Source organism: Stenella coeruleoalba, assembly GCF_951394435.1.
Source record: "Stenella coeruleoalba genome assembly, chromosome: 4".
In the NCBI taxonomy this organism is placed as follows: Eukaryota; Metazoa; Chordata; class Mammalia; order Artiodactyla; family Delphinidae; genus Stenella; species Stenella coeruleoalba.
The window spans coordinates 51,055,987-51,073,470 of record NC_137149.1 but is presented as its reverse complement, the minus strand read 5'-3'; the positions used below and the strand labels follow the sequence as shown (position 1 = coordinate 51,073,470).

Sequence of the window (17,484 nt, the reverse complement as noted above, 5' to 3'; positions counted from 1 at the left end):
TCTTACTTGGGACTAGGTTCTAAAGTCAGCGGGTAAGAGGCAAAACCTTGTGTCTAGCAGAAATTCACCTTGACGGTCTCTTAAATTGTCCATGAAGTTCAGGGCAGGTGGCCATGTGTCTCCTGAATAGGAGTCTTATGTATAAATATGAACGGTATGATTTTGTCTAAATGTGTTATCAGTCCCTCCCCCACCTTGCTCTCAGTCTGGGACATTGAAAGCAGGGGTGGGTAGAGCCACCAATTTAAAACATTTTCATTTCTCTCCCATCCCCTCTTCTCCATCTCTCTCTTCCTCCACTTGGTTCTCCCCGTCATCTTTTTGCCAAACACACACATTTGAATTCTCCCAAATTAAATGCTCATTTAATACAACGTCACTCTCTTACTTTGTGTTTAATGTTGGGTAGGGGAAATTGCCCCCTCTACTCCTCTTGATTTCTCTTTTTTTTTTTTTTTTTTTGGAGTCCCACACGACATGCAGGATCTTAGTTCCCCAACCAGGGATTGAACCCTGAAGTGGAAGAGCAGAGTCCTAACCACTGGACCAATAGGGAATCCCCCGCTTCTTGATTTCTTGTGGCTGGACATGAGACAGATTAACAGGAGAAAAAGAAACACATTTTAATTCATGCTGGTCCCATAGACATGGGACCTAAGAAGTGCCCAAAGCAGGTAACTTTTATACTTTTTAGACAAAGAAATAATAAATTTGGGAGGAGTTGACAGGACAAAGAAACTTAGGTTCGGGGTGCCCAATTAGTGAAGAATCTAAACCGAGTTTGGGCTTGGGGTAGTAAATTAAAGCAGTAACAGGGTTTGTTTGTACTGGTTTCTCACCCAAATCCCCATCTCTGGCGATAAGGGCATCCTTCTATCTCCAGATGCAGGAGGGCACCCTTCACATGAGAGATTTTTTTTTCCTGCTTCTGGGGTGACAGAAAGGAGGGTCAGAGTGTCCCTCGTGTGTTGGGCATTTCTTAAGTAACTTTAATTCAAAATAATAAATATGCCATTGAGGCACATTTGGGGGCAGCCTACTCTGGGCCCCAACAGTTACAGCAACCTTGGCCAGGAAAAAGCTGTACTGTTACTGTCGTATTCTTACAGTGAAGGATACTAAGACTCAGAGAAGTTTAGGCATATTCCTGAGATTGCACAGCTCTCGAACTTGGCCCCAGAACACCCCCCCGCCCCCTGGCAGATGGACTCCAGAGCCCATCAGCTGTCAGCTGGGAAGGCAAGAGAACTCTCCCTGGGGCTGCCATCCCTATCGCGATGGCCTCCTTGGGCCTCTTCAGCTGATTGAACTTGAGTGTCAGACCCAACCAGTGATCCAGCTTTTACCAACTTGGGCCTCACTTTTAAAAATAAGTGTTTCATCTAGTCCAGCCCTGAGATTTAATAGCCGATATTGTATGCACATTGAACACCAAATGACTGTTAACATGTTTATTGAAGCTTAACAGGCATCCAGTATATAAAAGATGACTCTCTTATATGGCTGTCAGACCTCAATAAACATGTTTAATAATTAATTGGCATTAAGCAAACATAATTGTGTGATTCTAAATTAAGTGTTCGGCGAAGCGTACTGTGAATGGAAAACCTCAGTGGTGTTTTATTACTTAAAGTTCAGGCTGTCAGTCTGGCTTTTCACATACGAGGAAAAGCGTCCCGCTTTCAAAGCCGTGTTGCAGACCTCCTGTTGCCTCGTGCCAAAAGTGGCACAGGCCTTCTTGTTCCTAGACCCTTTCATCTGAGAAATGTTTCTTGCTTGGTTAGCTGTTTGTCTTTCTGTGTACTCACCTGGGGTTCTGAAAGTCCTGAGCCAAGACTGTGATGTGAAAGATGTTTTCACATATCGGCTTTCAGGTAAATTAACCAGTTCTGACATAAACTCCGTTCCTCTCACAGTACAGCCGATTCTTGACATTTGCTATAGTTACATTCTCTAAAATCACTGCAAACACTGAATTAGGGAATATTGAACCATTGTTCCTAGGGGAAATAGGAGATTAGGTTCCTCTGAGCCTCTGGTCACAATATTTTTGTCACCTGATCAACATAGAACTGTTTTATATGTGTTTCTCTTTAAAGTCACCTTATTTAATTTATATTGTTGTTTCTTTAACATTGAACTCACAGCCAATAGCACCGTAACTCGTGCCTGAAGGAAGCTCATCTAACACACGTATATTCTCTGTAAGGCGCATCATGGCCTCTCGTGCTCAGGAACACGAGACAACACTCCAGCACTGCACAGGAGGGCCATTCTAAATGGCAAAACACCAACAGAAAGCACAAAAATGTGAAAAAAAGTGGCACGAAAGAAACCATGAAAAGGACACTTGTTTACAGTATGAGCTAAAACAAGAAAGCAGAACATTGCCTTGTTCCACTTTAGCTGGGAACGTTCCTGTGGGATGCTTCCCAGTTTTTGCAACTCTGTGTTTATTTGCACATGTCCCCTCATGATGCAAAAGCACCATGAATGCTGATTTCGAGACTACAGATAAATTTGCATTAGGCAAGTATACAAATTCAGAATCCTTGCGCTTTGGAATGGGGATTCCATTAAGCACGGCCATCTGTGTACCTAAGTGCCGTATGTCCCCTGCTAGGCCTTTGTACAAGCTGTTCCACCTGCCTGGAACATTGTGTGCTGATCCTAATGATGCATTTGCTCATAGTAGATGCACAATAAATACACATCCAGTTCATCTGACTAGTTTTCAAATAAGGACCCCAAATATATGTCATTTGCAGGAATAAAGACACAGACCTACTAGAGAATGGACTTGAGGATATGGGGAGGGGGAAGGGAAAGCTGTGACAAAGCGAGAGAGAGGCATGGACATATATACACTACCAAACGAAAAGGTAGATAGCTAGTGGGAAGCAGCCGCATAGCACAGGGAGATCAGCTCGGTGCTTTGTGACCGCCTGGAGGGGAGGGATAGGGAGGGTGGGAGGGAGGGAGACACAAGAGGGAAGAGATATGGGAACACATGTATATGTATAACTGATTCACTTCGTTATAAAGCAGAAACTAACACACCATTGTAAAGCAATTATACTCCAATAAAGATGTAAAATATATATGTGTGTCATTTGAAAATGCTCTTTACTTTTCAGTAGTCATCAGTTCCTGCACAGTTCATTGCTGTTATTTATTATTCCTATATAGTTAATATTCTACCTTGGCTTTTAACTTTCTCACCTGCCCCTAAATCCTTAGGGACTTGAAAAATAAAGCCATTCTCTCTATTGGCAACAAATCCCTTAGGATCCACGCAGGAACGAGGGAGAGCATACCCCAGCAGGTATTCCTGGATGGGTTGGATCTGTGTGGCAGCAAAAAACTGTCCCCAGGATTTCATCCATATATGAAGCCCATCTGCACACACCCTACAGGGAGATGGAGGAATCAGTCTTGCGACCTCTTTCGAAGAAGCATCAGGAAGCAGTGCTGTAAAGTCAAAAAAGCACTTTTTAATGGCCACCTGCTTGGCACTGAACGGCATGTAGGGGATGCTCTGGGACCACTGGACCTTCCTGGAGTCTCTAACATAGTTTCCATCATGGCCCTACTGGAAAGTTTGGAGCTGCACATGGAGCTCGGCCCCAGAGACTGGGAAAGCCAAGGGTTCTGCAGGGATGCTTTGGAAAATTACACTTTTAGGACTAGAATTTAGTTCCTAGGGATTTTAAAACCTTTAAAAAGTACGTTATGAAAGTCATGTATACTTATTTTAAAAGTTAGAAAACAAAGAACAGATAGCATACACAGTCTTGCATCACCTAAACTTACACATTTAAGGGTTTTAGTGTATTTGGTAATTTTTTTCTTTTGTATGTGGGTTCTTAGTATAATTTCAATCATACTGCATCTTTTGTTTTCGGCTGTGCCGCACGTCATGTGGGATCTTAGTTCCCCGACCAGTGATCAAACCCGTGCCCCCTGCACCCCCTGTATTGGAAACTCGGAGTCTTAACCACTGGACTGCCAGGAAAGTGCCTTTATTTAAACATTTTTTAAAAATATTTATTTATTTATTTTCTGGTCGCACTGTGTGGCTTGTGGGATCTTAGTTCCCTGACCAGGGATTGAACCCAGGCCCCCAGCTGTGGAAGCATGGAGTCTTAACCACTGGACTGGCAGAGAAGTCCCCAAACTGCGTATTCAAGTTAGTTTTCTGCTTTTTTTCCCACTTAGTGTGGCAGCATCCGCATGTCCATGGTACTACATAGTTCATATCAACCTCATTTTAAACAGCTGGAAATTTGCTGTTTGATTGATTGATCAAACAATCAATCAGTTGATTGATTGCATCATCATTTGCTAGCCATTCCACTATTGTTGGACATTGTTTCTATTGTTTTTTTACTCTTTCTATAAATAACAGCACAGTCTACTTTTTTCTTTTTTCCTAAAGCTAGTCCATGTCTGGGATTATTCTTAGCCCAGATTATCAGAAGTAGAGTTACTGGATCATTGGATAGGGACTTTTTTTTTTTTTTTTTTTGCTTTTTAGAACTTTATTTCAACATAACTATGGGTACAGAAATACACTCATATGGGTTAATAGAATGCAATTTAACTTATATTACACAATTTGGACCAAAAACCTGGTACATGGTTTGCTTCAAAAAAAAAAAAAAATGGGGTTTGCAATCTGGTTTATTTTTCATCTATTACAAATGTATATATATATAAAAAGATCCTCCATCAAATGCTGCTAAAGCAAACAGCAAGAACCTAGAGAAATTAACCTTTGGTTTGTCTCTGAAAAGTAACAGGTATTGCACTGTAAAACTTTACAAAACTGGAGCAGCAAAACATTGGAATGTTTCAGTGCCAGTTCACAGAGTTCAGTAACTAATGGATGTTGATGAGGGTGAGGAGAGCCTATGTATACATGTGAAAATATAAAAGGTATCCGATCTAGTTAATATTGCATGTAGATCCCGAATCTACTCAAACCAAGATTCAGATAATTTCTTAAATCTGAATTAACACTGTCAGTCCAGTTCATCTGCTGAGGTCAGAAAGGAAACTCTGCATAGTAGCTGTTTTCCTGAGTTGTGCAAAAAAGAAAATTAAGTTTCTTCCCCAGCGTTTTAGTCCAGAACTACAGCAAAGTATTTCATCCATTGTCAACATTCATGGGGTGAGAGGCGATGAGGTTACTTAGGCTTAAATCTGAATTAGCACTCAGATGCAAGAGTCAGATAGGGACATCTTTAAGGCTCTCGATAACATAGCCTAATTGTTAAGAATGTGGGAGCATGCCCATCTCAGCAGATACTTTACAACATTGTGTTATCATTTTTTAATCTTTGCTAAGTTTAAAAGAGACACAGAGTTTTTTCCCTCACTATGGCAGGGCTAAACAGGCTATCCCCCTTCAGATGCCCAGGCCTGTGTTCCCGTTAGCCTCATAGGTGTGTGTTTGCACACATGTGTCTGTACATACAATATGGATTAAAAAATTTTTTTTAATTAATGATATTGGCCAGAAATTTCTTTGTCTTGTGCCTTTCTCCAGTATTTCTTGGAAAATCTTAACTTCCAACACTTTCTGCCTGGTATGCTTGGGGTTTCGTTTGGATCTCTTCATTTTAACTCTCTCTCCCTCTCTCTCTTCTTTTTCTACCAATGGAAAATGCAGCTCTTGAGAATGACAATTGCCAAACAGAGGCTGGGAGACGAAGAAATCGGCGTGCGGCACTTTGCAGCCCATGAGCGTGAAGATTTGGTTCAGCAGCTGGAGAGAGCAAGGGAACAGGTTATCGCCAACATCTGTTAGGAGTGGGGGATATGTTTGCACAGCTGAGCGTGACACAGAGAAGAGTAGACTGTGCCCCAGTTTCTCAGAGACCGTGGGGTGCTTGGAACGCGGTTAGAGGAGGAAGGAAGATGCAGTTTGAATGCATTTACTCCCTCTGTTCTCTGCTAGGTTCCCAAGCAGCCTTTTGCATTTCTGTCTTCCAGCAGGTCTGCTCTCTCACTTTGGGTGCCATTGTTCTGAACACAACAAGAAACCTCCCCCATAACCAGGATAGACAGGGAGAGAACAAACATGACAGACTGGCCTTAATTTGCAAGTTTCTGCTGAAATGCTGAGTGGATGCTTTTTAGGCAAAATCTCAACGGGTACCGAGCCCTAGTTAGGGAACAGCTTAGAGAGCCTAGGCTTCGTTTCTCTCCTCTCACTAATTGGTTTTGAAGAGCAGAACATGGTTTCTGGGTCTAGAGTGGTTTGAAAAAGTATGTATTTGTAAGACACTGGCTGTTGTTCCCAATATCTGGATTTGCCCTCTCCAAGCCCCTGGCTTTAGGGCAGGCTGCAGTTGGTAAGTGATCAGTTCTGTGTTTCCAAGCTGCTGCAATCCATCTCATCTTGGATATAGTAAGTGTCTGGCCGGAAGTTGTTCCTTGCTTTCAGCTTTTATCATATTCCGATGTGTGGCGCTTACGGTTTTATAGCAGACGCTGGTATTGATAAGCTCTCTGAAAGTCAGTCAGCCAAGTGGAAGGCTCGTCTCTAACCATAAGGCTGATGCCTGCAGAATACCTTGAGTAAGGGCACTTCTCTGGTTTCAGATTGAGTCTCTGGAGCATGACCTGCAGGCCTCTATGGACGAGCTTCAGGATGTTAAAGAAGAGCGGTCTTCCTACCAGGACAAAGTCGAGAGGCTCAACCAGGAGCTAAACCACATCCTGAGCGGCCACGAGAACCGAATCATTGACGTGGATGCCCTGTGTATGGAGAACAGGTAAGTGACCAGTCCCAGGCTCGTACTGGGGTAGGATGCTGGCTCTCCACTTGCCTGCAGGCTGGGAGTTATTTGCAGCCCTGTTTACATTTCAGAAAATAGCCTTACAGTGAAAGGAAAGTCTCAACCCTAAAACAATGATATTAATGTCACACGTTAATTGTAGCAGTAAGAAAAGAAGAACCACATGCTTACATGCCTACATCCATACCCTCTTTCCCCCTGCCCTCCCCGGTTGGGTGAGAAGGGTAGGGAACCAGTGAAAGCTGCTTATTATTGCTATCAAGAAGACAGAAAAGAATAAGAAAATAAATTGAGAAATTCCCTTAGCTGTCTCTTTTCCCAGAGGCAAATTTCAGTGTGTGTATGTGACTAACTTAATGCTGTGTCTGGTATTGCCTCTTGCTGCCTTGCTTCCCAGTGGAATCATCTTAATGAGAATTATGTGAAAACTGTGTTGATATCCCTTAGGGGATCTCTGCAGAGGGCTGTCCTAAAGTGAGGTTTCAGTGATTTGGGCATACTTGACCTTGATCACATCCATTTAAGAAGAGGTCACCAAGGTGCACTTTTTCTGCTTTCGGTGGTGGGAAGGCACTGTAGGTCAAAGGTGGCTCTTTGGGTGTGTGGTTTTCTTTTTATCCTCTCCTACTTGAGTGTATGTTTTTTATTTTGCCTCCAAACTCTTCCTAGTTGTATATATTCTTTTTCAGGTACCTTCAAGAGAGATTAAAGCAACTTCATGAAGAGGTCAACCTCTTGAAATCTAACATTGCCAAATATAAGGTAGAAAATCATGACGGTGACGGTGATGATTCACTATTGTACATCTAAGTGTCATTCTATTTTAATTCCCTTTTATGTGCCAAAGATACTCTAGTGCTTGCCTGCCCTCCCAGATAGTTCAGTAAGAGCTTTAACTGAGGAACCAGTAAGAACTAACCCCCAAACGGCAAACACAACAAAAACAGGTTTTGCAAGAGCTGCTTCTGTTATCTGGACAGGGCACACTGAGACCACCAGAATCTGGATGTGACCACTATACAGCCTCGGTCTATATTAAATTAGGTTTCCTATCCAGCTTTTCTATAAAGTGTTCTGTCATCAGATGTTCTTTGTCCCCTAATCATCCATAAGAAAATGATTTCTGAGCAATGAAGAAACAAAGATTGGGAAATCACAATCTAAACGATAATGTTCACGTCACACGAAAAGGACAGAATGTTTAAATTCTCCCCACTGTTATTTAGTCTAATTCCAGTGCCATTCGTTAGATAATATGTTTCTGCAGATGTTAGTTGTAAGTGTTATAATTAGCAAAATCTCCTGGGTTTCTCTGCTTTGAAAATAGATTGATTTCTCTTCCTGAGGGTGAAGTTTTACAGCCGTCTCTATGCTGGGGCAGCCATCTCATATTCCTGGCTTTTGACGTTCACTTTTTTCTCAGAAGTCTCCATGCTGTTCCTCCTTTTCCAATCTGGGGCGGGGGGGCCCCCCTTGAGTTTACACCCATCTATATATACACACACAGCCAAAGAAGAATACAGCTCTTAAAGTTGTATAATTAATACATAATTTAAAAAATGTGTATATGCATTCACTTAACAACATTTATTCAGTTCTTCTATGTGCCAAGCACTGGCTGTGTAGCACATATCAATTTTAATGTAACGTTCTGTTCTAGGAATGACACACATGCACTTCCTTAACCTTGAGTCCATGGCAGATTTCATTAATCAATCATGGCTTTTCTTCCAGTCCAGCCACAGAAACCTTCCAGACACCACTAATGATCTTTTGGCATTGCGCCATGAAAGTAAACCTAGTCTCCATCTCATGTCTGTTTGGAAGGGGTTTCCATAACTAGTGACTTCACACATTAGACTGAGTTCTTGCTTCAGATTTGATTTAATTTAACGAATATGCATTGAGTACCTTCTATATATAGGAGGATATAATTGCTGTAATTCTGCTGGGCACCAACTTAAAAAGAAAAAAACAAAACTCTTTACCAGGTCCATAAAAATCATAACTCTCTGGCAGGGACTCTGAATTTTAAAAGTTGGGCTAGCATTTGGAGTTTGTAAAGAGTTCTCGTGTGCTGGATGGGAGGAGGCATCTACCGGAATTAGGTATTTTTCCATTATTGGCTTTTCTGACAGAGGTTTTTGTTTTCTCCCAATGCTGCTTTAGAATGCTCTTGAGAGACGGAAAAACTCAAAAGGCCAGGGCAAATCCAGCAGCAGTGCTCTGACTGGAGTCCTGTCTGCAAAGCAAGGTAGGGGTCATTTTCTGGGAGGGACCACCTGTGATCACAGAATGCGAGCACTGTGGGTCCACATCTCGTTTTTTGAATTGGGAATGGAAGTGATCCTTAGAGCAGTCACCCCCAAACTTCCACCTGCATCAGGATTGCCTGGAGGGCTTATTAACACACAGATTACTGGGTCCCACCTCAAGAGTTTCTGATTTACTAGGTCTAGGGTGAGCCTGGAGAATAAGCGTTTCTAGAAAGTTCCCAGGTGATGCTGATGCTGGTTCGGAGACCCTGCTTTGAGAGCCGCTGCCTTAGAGGTCTCTCTAATGACTGGACCCCATTTGCATCTATTCCCCTAACTATGCTCCTCTTTCCAGAATGTTTTCCCTTCTGTAATCACCAGGTTAGCATCTCCAAGTGTCCGTTCCATCCTCATTGAGTTTCTCCTTTTCCTGGCCTCTGTGATCAGACTAGAAAAGTCTCACCGCTGCTGAAGTCATTTTACCATGGCACATGTGCCTTTTTCAAAGAAGCTTTTATTTATTTTTATTTTTTATTTTTTTTGCGGTACGCAGGCCTCTCACTGCTGTGGCCTCTCCCGTCGCGGAGCACAGGCTCCGGACGCGCAGGCTCAGCGGCCATGGCTCACGGGCCCAGCCGCTCCGTGGCATGTGGGATCCTCCCGGACCGGGGCACGAACCCGTGTCCCCTGCATCGGCAGGCGGACTCCCAACCACTGCGCCACCAGGGAAGCCCTAAAGAAGCTTTTATTGATTGCAATTTTGTTCCTCCTTCTTGTCGATTCCAATGAAAAATAATGATCTTCCAGGAACAGTCAGGGGAAATAAATAGCAGAGAGCTTGCTTCTGACACTTAGTATTTGGGAATTCAGTTCTAAACATGATCCTCAAGTGGACCATGCTGGACTGGCCTGTTTTGGGCTTGTTGGCAGTGCAGACCAACAAGGATCATGTGGCAGTCCTCATCAGAGCTACGGGGGATTAAAAAATAATGGTGAATCTCCAGACTACCTAATAATCAAGGCACTTTTCCAAGCAACTTCTTTTTTTTTTTTCACTCAACTAGAAAAGAACACCCTCTATACAAACGTGAAGTAGCCCATCTAAGTATAGCTCTGGATATCCTTTGAATGTTGGATGTTTGAATGTTGAGACCCAGTCCTGTCACCGACCTGGGGAATGCTAGCCACACTCAAACACGCTGGCAGGGCCGTCAACCAGGCACAACCTTTCTAGAGAACCATTTGGTTCTCTGTTATAAAAAGCCTTAAACTGATCCCCTCTGAGCCAACAAGAAATGATTACAGACATGTGCAAGCATTTTGCTTCAAGAAAGTTCTTCCTACGTTAGTTATAATAAAAAACATTGGAAACAACATAATTGTCCAGGAGTAATTAAATAAATTACTGTAGATCTATGCATGGACTACTAAGCAGCCGTTACATTTTATATTTTAGTAGATATTCATGATGAGACATAAGGTTAAGTGAAAAAAGCAGAGCTTTTTCCCATTTTTGGAGAGAAATGTGTGAATTTGTGTGTCTACATATAGGCATATAGGAAATGGTGTTCAAAGATATATAATGAGAGATTTATATTATTTCTCCTTTTTTCTGTCTCATAGGAATACAAGTGGTTGTGGTCTTTTGGGGTTATCTCTTAGTTTCTAAAACCATGCATATACAAAATATACTTTGTGTTCTAAATAATCTCCTACATTATCTTACCACCCACCAAGGGTACTGTGGGAAGCTGTGATATAAAGCCAGGAGCTCAGGACTAGAGCCATTTGCATTTGCATTGCTGTGTGACCTTCAGCGAATGTTTTTAATCCATCAGCACCTTGCTTTTCTGTCCATGAAACGGGAATAAATAACATTTTCCACGTTCTTTTTAAAACTTGAAGCCTCAAATGAGTTAGTCAGCATGAGTGTTTCAAAAGCATAAAATACTGGACAAATGCAAAAAATTATTATCCTTTAAATAAAAGGTATTGCTAAAAGTCCATGAGTACTTCCTCCTTTCTGTTTAACCCTCACACTAGATTTTATTTTTTTTCACTTTTGACACTTGAAGTGGACTCTTCAGTTACAACACAGTAGCGTGTGGAAGCCAGGAACTGATCCCAGCTTCATTACCCAGGAAGAACTGACATTGGTTTGCATTCCAACGTTCCAGAAGGATTTAAGACTGAGTTGTAAATTTTATATCCCACCCAGTTCAGGATCTGTTATCTGAGGATCACGGGTGCAGCCTCCCAGCCACTCCACAGTCCATTTCTGATCTGAAATCTCTGGCAACAGCCCTGTTGGAGACAATCCATGAGAAAAACATGGTGATCCAGCACCAGAGGCAGACCAACAAGTAGGTGGCTGGACCCTGGGGTGCAGGGCGGGCGGGAGATATGTGAGACAATGACGCTCAGCAGTGGGTGGCAACCAGGTGGTGGGCCTGCCGGCCTTAAGGGAAGAAGAGCCCTTAAATCTGGAGGGAAACTTATTGAGCTAGAACTGTGCTTCTGCATTATGACAGCATCTTGGCTCTCAGCTGGAACCAACATGGAAATAATACTGGTTCTTGCTTATTGAATGCTTCCTCTGAGCCACTCACAGAGTAATGCATATTACCTGGCTGATTTTGATGGTATGCTTGCCCGGGGGATCTTAATCTACTCTCCTCCACATCTTCTCTAGGGGAGGCACCTCCTCGTGCCATTCTAACCTCACAGCACAGCTTTCTTGGGCTCTGAATAGCAGGAACACCCAAGCATCAGCTTTCAGGCAGCTGGGCCTAGAATGGAGTCTCGTGCCACTTTTCCAGATCAGCAAAAAACAATAATTAAAACAGAATGTCTTATTTGGTTACTATAAATATGTTGACTATGTTGGGCAAAATCAAGCAAGTTAAAGTAGCAGGTCAGGACAACAGAAGCAAAATTGGAAGAGTTCAGAGAACGGTGAATAAACAATAAATTAAAGCAAAACACATTGCAAACAGGGCGAGCTTTGAGGACCAGAGACTCATGCAGTCACACATGGCCCAGTGCCCAGAAGGTCCCTGCACTTGGTCTAATCAATGCTTTGCGTCACCATCTCGAAAATCTTAATCTTTTTTGAATAAGGGGGCCCTGAGTTTTCATTTTGCGCTGAGCTCTGCCAATTACGTAGCTGGTCCTGCTTATAAGACCTACATGTGGAAGGAAAATGTAAGCGTGGAATACAGGAGCAAGTGCCCAAGGCTGGGCTTCCAGCACGAACAGGGAGGGGTCAGGGAATCGGGGGCCCGGCGAGGCGGGGTGCAAGGAGAGAGGCAACTGGAAAATGATGGAGAGTATTGTAAAAATAAAATAACAAAAAGAGAGGCCGGGAGTAAAGGGAAGATTGAGCAGGAGATTAAGATATATATAAAAGAAGGCAGAGAGCAGTGGAGGGAGTCTGGGCAATCTCAAAGGGATGACAGGGGTAATTTATTGACAGAAGAAGTTCTAAAAATTCCTTTGAAAGAAATCTTAATCAAGGACTGAAACAGCCAGATACCAAAATGGAGATATGCCTCTGGGGGAGGACGAAGAAACGGGAGTCTCCCCAGAATAGGTACCAGGTCAGTTTTATTCAGGTAGAATCCCCTGCCCCCAGCAGTGTCCCCAGGAGCCTTCTCTGTCCTCACCAGCTCCCTATAAGGCACCCACTGGGGCTCTTTCAAACCTCCTCAGGTCTTCTAAACCCTAGTCTGTTCCCAGCAGGTGACTTCAGCTCCTCTTTTACTGAGAAAACCAAGCCTGCCTGTCCTGAGCCACAAGGCTTACTGCTCCCGCCAAAGCAATGTCTTCCATCCTATCCCTCCAGTCTCCGGGGAGCACACCAACACACTGTCCTGTGGGTCCACACCGTCCTCCCTCCTTTGGGGCCCAGCTCTCCTGTGACCTCCTCTTTCAACCTCTTCAACTTCTGCCCCTCATCCTGCTTCTGCATCTTCACCCAGAAACCTCCCAGGTCTTCCTGAACCCCCCAAAGTGTTCCCGTGAGCTCCACTCACCTCCAATCTTTGTGAACAAGAGGCCACCTCTACTTCTTCAATAGCCACCCCCTCAAAGTGTGTTCTGGGGGGCACCTATGTTAGAATTACCTGGAGGGGGTGCTTGTTTAGAAATGCAGATTTAGGGGGGTTTCTGGAGGGACTATCAGGATTCTGGATTTTAGCAAGCCCCCAGTGATGCCACTGGGCAGGAACAAAAGATCACCTCGCTTCAACACCTCCCAAGACCTCTTGTGAATTTTCCATAGCAATCTTCCTCCCAAACCCCACTTTCTCACCCTCATTGACTCACTCGGATTCAATGAGTCTAGAGTCTGGAGCAACCATCCCTTAGTACATTTGAAATACTGTGAAATGCTTGTGCCCTTTGACCCAGAGGGTCCGCTTCTAGGAATTTATCCTAAAGAAAAGAATCAGAATGATGCCCTAGATTTATACATAAGGTGGTTCACTGTGGATTCATTTATAAGGGTGAAAAAAGCGGAAACAACCCAAGTATTTTTAAATTGGAGAATGGTTAAGATTACCGTAAATCCGTAAGGCGCAGTACCATGCAGCCATTTAAAGCGTGATTTGAAGAATATTTAACGTGCTCTGCTCACCGTCCTAATACCTAGGTTTGACCAACTTCCGCTTCACTCAGGTTGAAGCTGTCCCAGGGCCAGTATGTTTGTCCACTTTGGTCACTGTTCTCTCCCAGTATGTCGGATAGTGCTGGGCCCAGTGGGGGCTCGTGATTACTTAATGAATGGATGATTGAATGTCCTCTAACCCTTTGTTCCTGTTCCCTTAATACTCACATGCAAAGAGGCATTAAGTTTTATGGTTTTCATGCATTCATTCACTTATTCAGTATATATTTCCTGAGTGCTTGCCAAGGTCCTTCAGTGTACATCTCCTACCTGCCCCTTCTTCTTCCTTCCCACCAGACCATTACCTTGTCCTTGGGAAGATCCTCCCATCAACCCTCCATCCTCAGACCCCAGCTCACCTCCTCCACTGCTTGCCCGGCCACACTCAGACCCACCTGCCGGGAACAGTGCCGATCACGACACAAGCCTCCACCGAAAAGCCCAGCTGGGTCCCACCGCCTGCCAAACTCAGTATCCCCAAGCTGCTGGCCTGACACTCCCGCCTCTTGTGACAGATTGATTTCCTTATACGTTCCTCCCATACTCCACTGCAACCACACACATCCCCAGGTGCCCTGGGCTCTCGCCCTCTGTTGAGAGAGACAGACATTTTCATTTTGCTGGCTTTATTTTTTTTAATGTACCTTTCCATTTTTAACTACTATTTAATAATTTTGAACCATCTGTTGATTTACGTTTTAAAAGGTTGAGCAACAATATATCTCCAAACTACTTTTATCTCTCAGCCACCCGATGCCCCTGCCTGGAAGAAACCACCATTCCTCCTTTTTCATGTATCCTCTCCAAGGATGCATATATAAGCAAACGCATAGTACATTTATATAGACACACGTAAATGCTCATATATATTTATATAGACATAGATTTTTTTTTTTAGTTTTTTTTTTTTTTACAAATGGCATCTAGTATTCATCAAAAAAGTTTTTTTCACTGTCTTCCACCTTGCTTTCTTCTCTCATAACAATAGATCTTGAAGATTGCCTCATGTCAGTACATAAAGTACCTAATGTGCCATTCTTAATCCTTGGAGGGTCTTAAGTTTCACACTTTCAATAAATGTTTTATTTGGGGGCATGGAAAGAAACGGATTATGCAACAGATGGAGTGAGGGCTGAGAATAAAATGTGCATTTGGTCTGCTTGCTGTTGTCCCCCATGATTTAGCCTTTTGTACCTAAGATTTAAAAATAGCTTTGTTTGTCTGGAGCATTAGAAGTAGGGATACAGGTGCTCTGTTCTGTAAGAGTGTGCTCCCCCTACTGCTTCTTCACTGCCTGGCCCAGCCCCCCTCTACCCCCCCCACCCCCCGACGCTGAGAAGGCCCAGTGGGAGCCATCTTGGAGAACTGACGAATAAACCTAGGACTTTATATTTTGAGAGGAAGTTCAATTAATAAGCATTTTGCTTGAGGGACTTCTTGTGAGTTTGCAGTTGTCTAGCTACGGTTAAAGAAGGGGCGGGGTTCACGTGTCTTAGAAACAGGTGGCAAAGCATTAATGAAGAGACAGACGTTAAAGAGTTATGTCTCACAGCACACCACCTTTGGTCCTCCAGCCCTTCCCAGCAAGCCATCACTCTGCCAGTGCTGGGGTGATAGCCGTGGTGGTTAGTACGTGAGGATACGCTGGCCTTTCGCTACCCTCTGTGCTTTGCCTAAAACTCTTCACTGCTCTCCCCACTCCCTGGCCAGTGGTAGTTCAAGGTAGTGGTAGTGGTGGCCAGTGGTAGTTCAAGACCTTGGAAGTTCAAGGTCTTGGAAGCAGCGGGAGCTGTCGGGGATCAGAGCAGAGATTCAAAAGAAGGTCCCGTGGGATGGAGGTAGGGGGGCACGGCTCTCTCCAGTCTGCGGGGGGCCACGGCCACCTCTTCCTCTTTGGGATCGGGCTCCCCCCAGGGCCCTCACTCAGAGATTCTTGCTTGCTGTGTTGTCCAGAGAGCAAGGACAGCGGCACAGTGGTGGCCGGCTCCTGGGTTCGTTCTGTCTTTGCAGATTTCCTGTGATGTTGCTATCATCAGAAACTACTACTGAAAATCTCTCTAGAAGCCTGGCATCTGGAGGATTTTTCTAGACTACTGGGTAGACATATGCTGAAATCTCCCCTATCCTAAAACAAGCCACCGCTAAATAAAAACTTTATTTTAAAATCTCTCCCGTCCTACAAAAAAAAAAAAAAAAACCTCTCTCAAGCCTGTTTATGCCTCAGGCTACTGCCCTGGCTGTCTCCTTGGATTCCCTGCTAAACTACTCGAAGAGTCATCTATATTCACTGCTTCAACCTTCTCATAGGCAGCTTTTCCCACCCTGTCACTTGGATTCTGGATTTCACCCCTTCCTCTGTCTTGTAACAGCTCTCTCAAGGGTGGGGCATGTCTTCTTAGCGGCCTTTTTCATCCTGTGTGACCACCTTCTAGAATAAGACGATACTGACCATGCTGCCCCACCGGGAACCTTCTCTCCCCTTCCCCACATGCCCCTGGTGCTCCTCTCCCCTCTCCAGCTCTGCCTCTCTGGTCCTTTCTCACCTTCCGCGGGTGGTGCTCTGGCCCTCCCTTCTTCTGACATCTCACATTCTGCTGGGGAGCAGACCCACCCCCAGCGTACACTCTCATCTTCGCTCTCCCAGATCCTCCTGTCTCCCAGTTGTGCAGCTGTCTACCCCGATATCCCGTAGACACCTCCAACTTCTCATCTTCCTCCGTATTATTACTCCATCCCTTTGGCTTCCCTGCATCCCCTCTGCCTCCTTTGAGCCATCGTCCTCACTGCCCAGTACAGCACTCTCCTAACTGGTCTTTCTGCTTCTACTCATCCTCCTTCCAGTTCATTCTCAACGCCACATCAAAACCAGTTTTCCTAAACTTCCTTATGCTGCTTCTCTGCTTACAACCCTTCAATATCTCCTTGTGGCCAATGAAAAAATGTCTCGCCATTCTCCATATGGAGAAGATCATTCATGATCTCGGTCCCTACAAGCCGCTCTGGATTCATCTTTCATTTAATCTTCACAGTCCTCTCCACAGTTCTACTGAAGGACTTGTGTATTTCCAGGCTCAGGTTTTGATTCGGGACCCTCCACTTACCAGCTGTGTCACCCAGGGCAAGTTAGTTGGCCTCTAATAAACGTAATAAGAGCTACCTCATCTATTGTCACAAGGGGCTAAGGGAGATAATATTCGTGCAAGGCTTAGAGTAATACCTGGTACAGAACAAGTGATTAATAACTATCAGCTGTTGTTGAAGCCTTCCACTGTACTGTACTTGTGTGTGTCTGTCTGTGTGCATCTGTCTGTCTCCCACCAGAATTTTAGTCCCTAAATGCAGGGACAGGGTCTGCTTCTCTTCAGTGTCCCCTACAGCCTCAGTAATTGTTGGATTGGTTGAACTTCATTGAACAGACCCTGTTTGTACTTCTACTGTCTCCATCTATGAATACTGCCAGCTATTGAGACTCAGATAACCCCCTTCTCTCTGTGGGCTGCATCACACCACGTTCAGTGGACCACCTGCCATATCTGTTCAGTGTGAGGCCAGTTAGAAGACTCTCTGTCATTTGAAGTATCTTGGGTTATATTTTGCAAGACCAGCTATGGCTGCATCCATATATCAGTTATGAACGGTTTTAAAGAGACCTTGCTTTAGGTATGAGAATGCTGGTTTTCTAGTGCCATTAGGGGGTTATTGGTTAAAAGCATGCACTTGGGAGGTAAACTGAGGTATAGGTTAAAAATCCAGACTC

The 17,484-nt window shown here is 44.1% G+C and overlaps 1 protein-coding gene across 5 annotated transcripts in view; it reads left to right on the top strand.

Moving 5' to 3' along the window:
- CCDC149 (coiled-coil domain containing 149) overlaps positions 1-17,484 on the top strand; it is a 96,715-nt gene that overhangs the window by 61,517 nt on the left and 17,714 nt on the right. For all 5 annotated transcript variants that reach the window (XM_079919652.1, XM_079919649.1, XM_079919650.1 and 2 more), the window contains exons 5-9: positions 5,675-5,791; positions 6,610-6,782; positions 7,496-7,568; positions 8,976-9,060; positions 11,280-11,424. In XM_079919652.1, the coding sequence (XP_079775778.1) occupies positions 5,675-5,791; positions 6,610-6,782; positions 7,496-7,568; positions 8,976-9,060; positions 11,280-11,424 (593 nt within the window). The remainder of the gene's footprint in view (positions 1-5,674; positions 5,792-6,609; positions 6,783-7,495; positions 7,569-8,975; positions 9,061-11,279; positions 11,425-17,484) is intronic.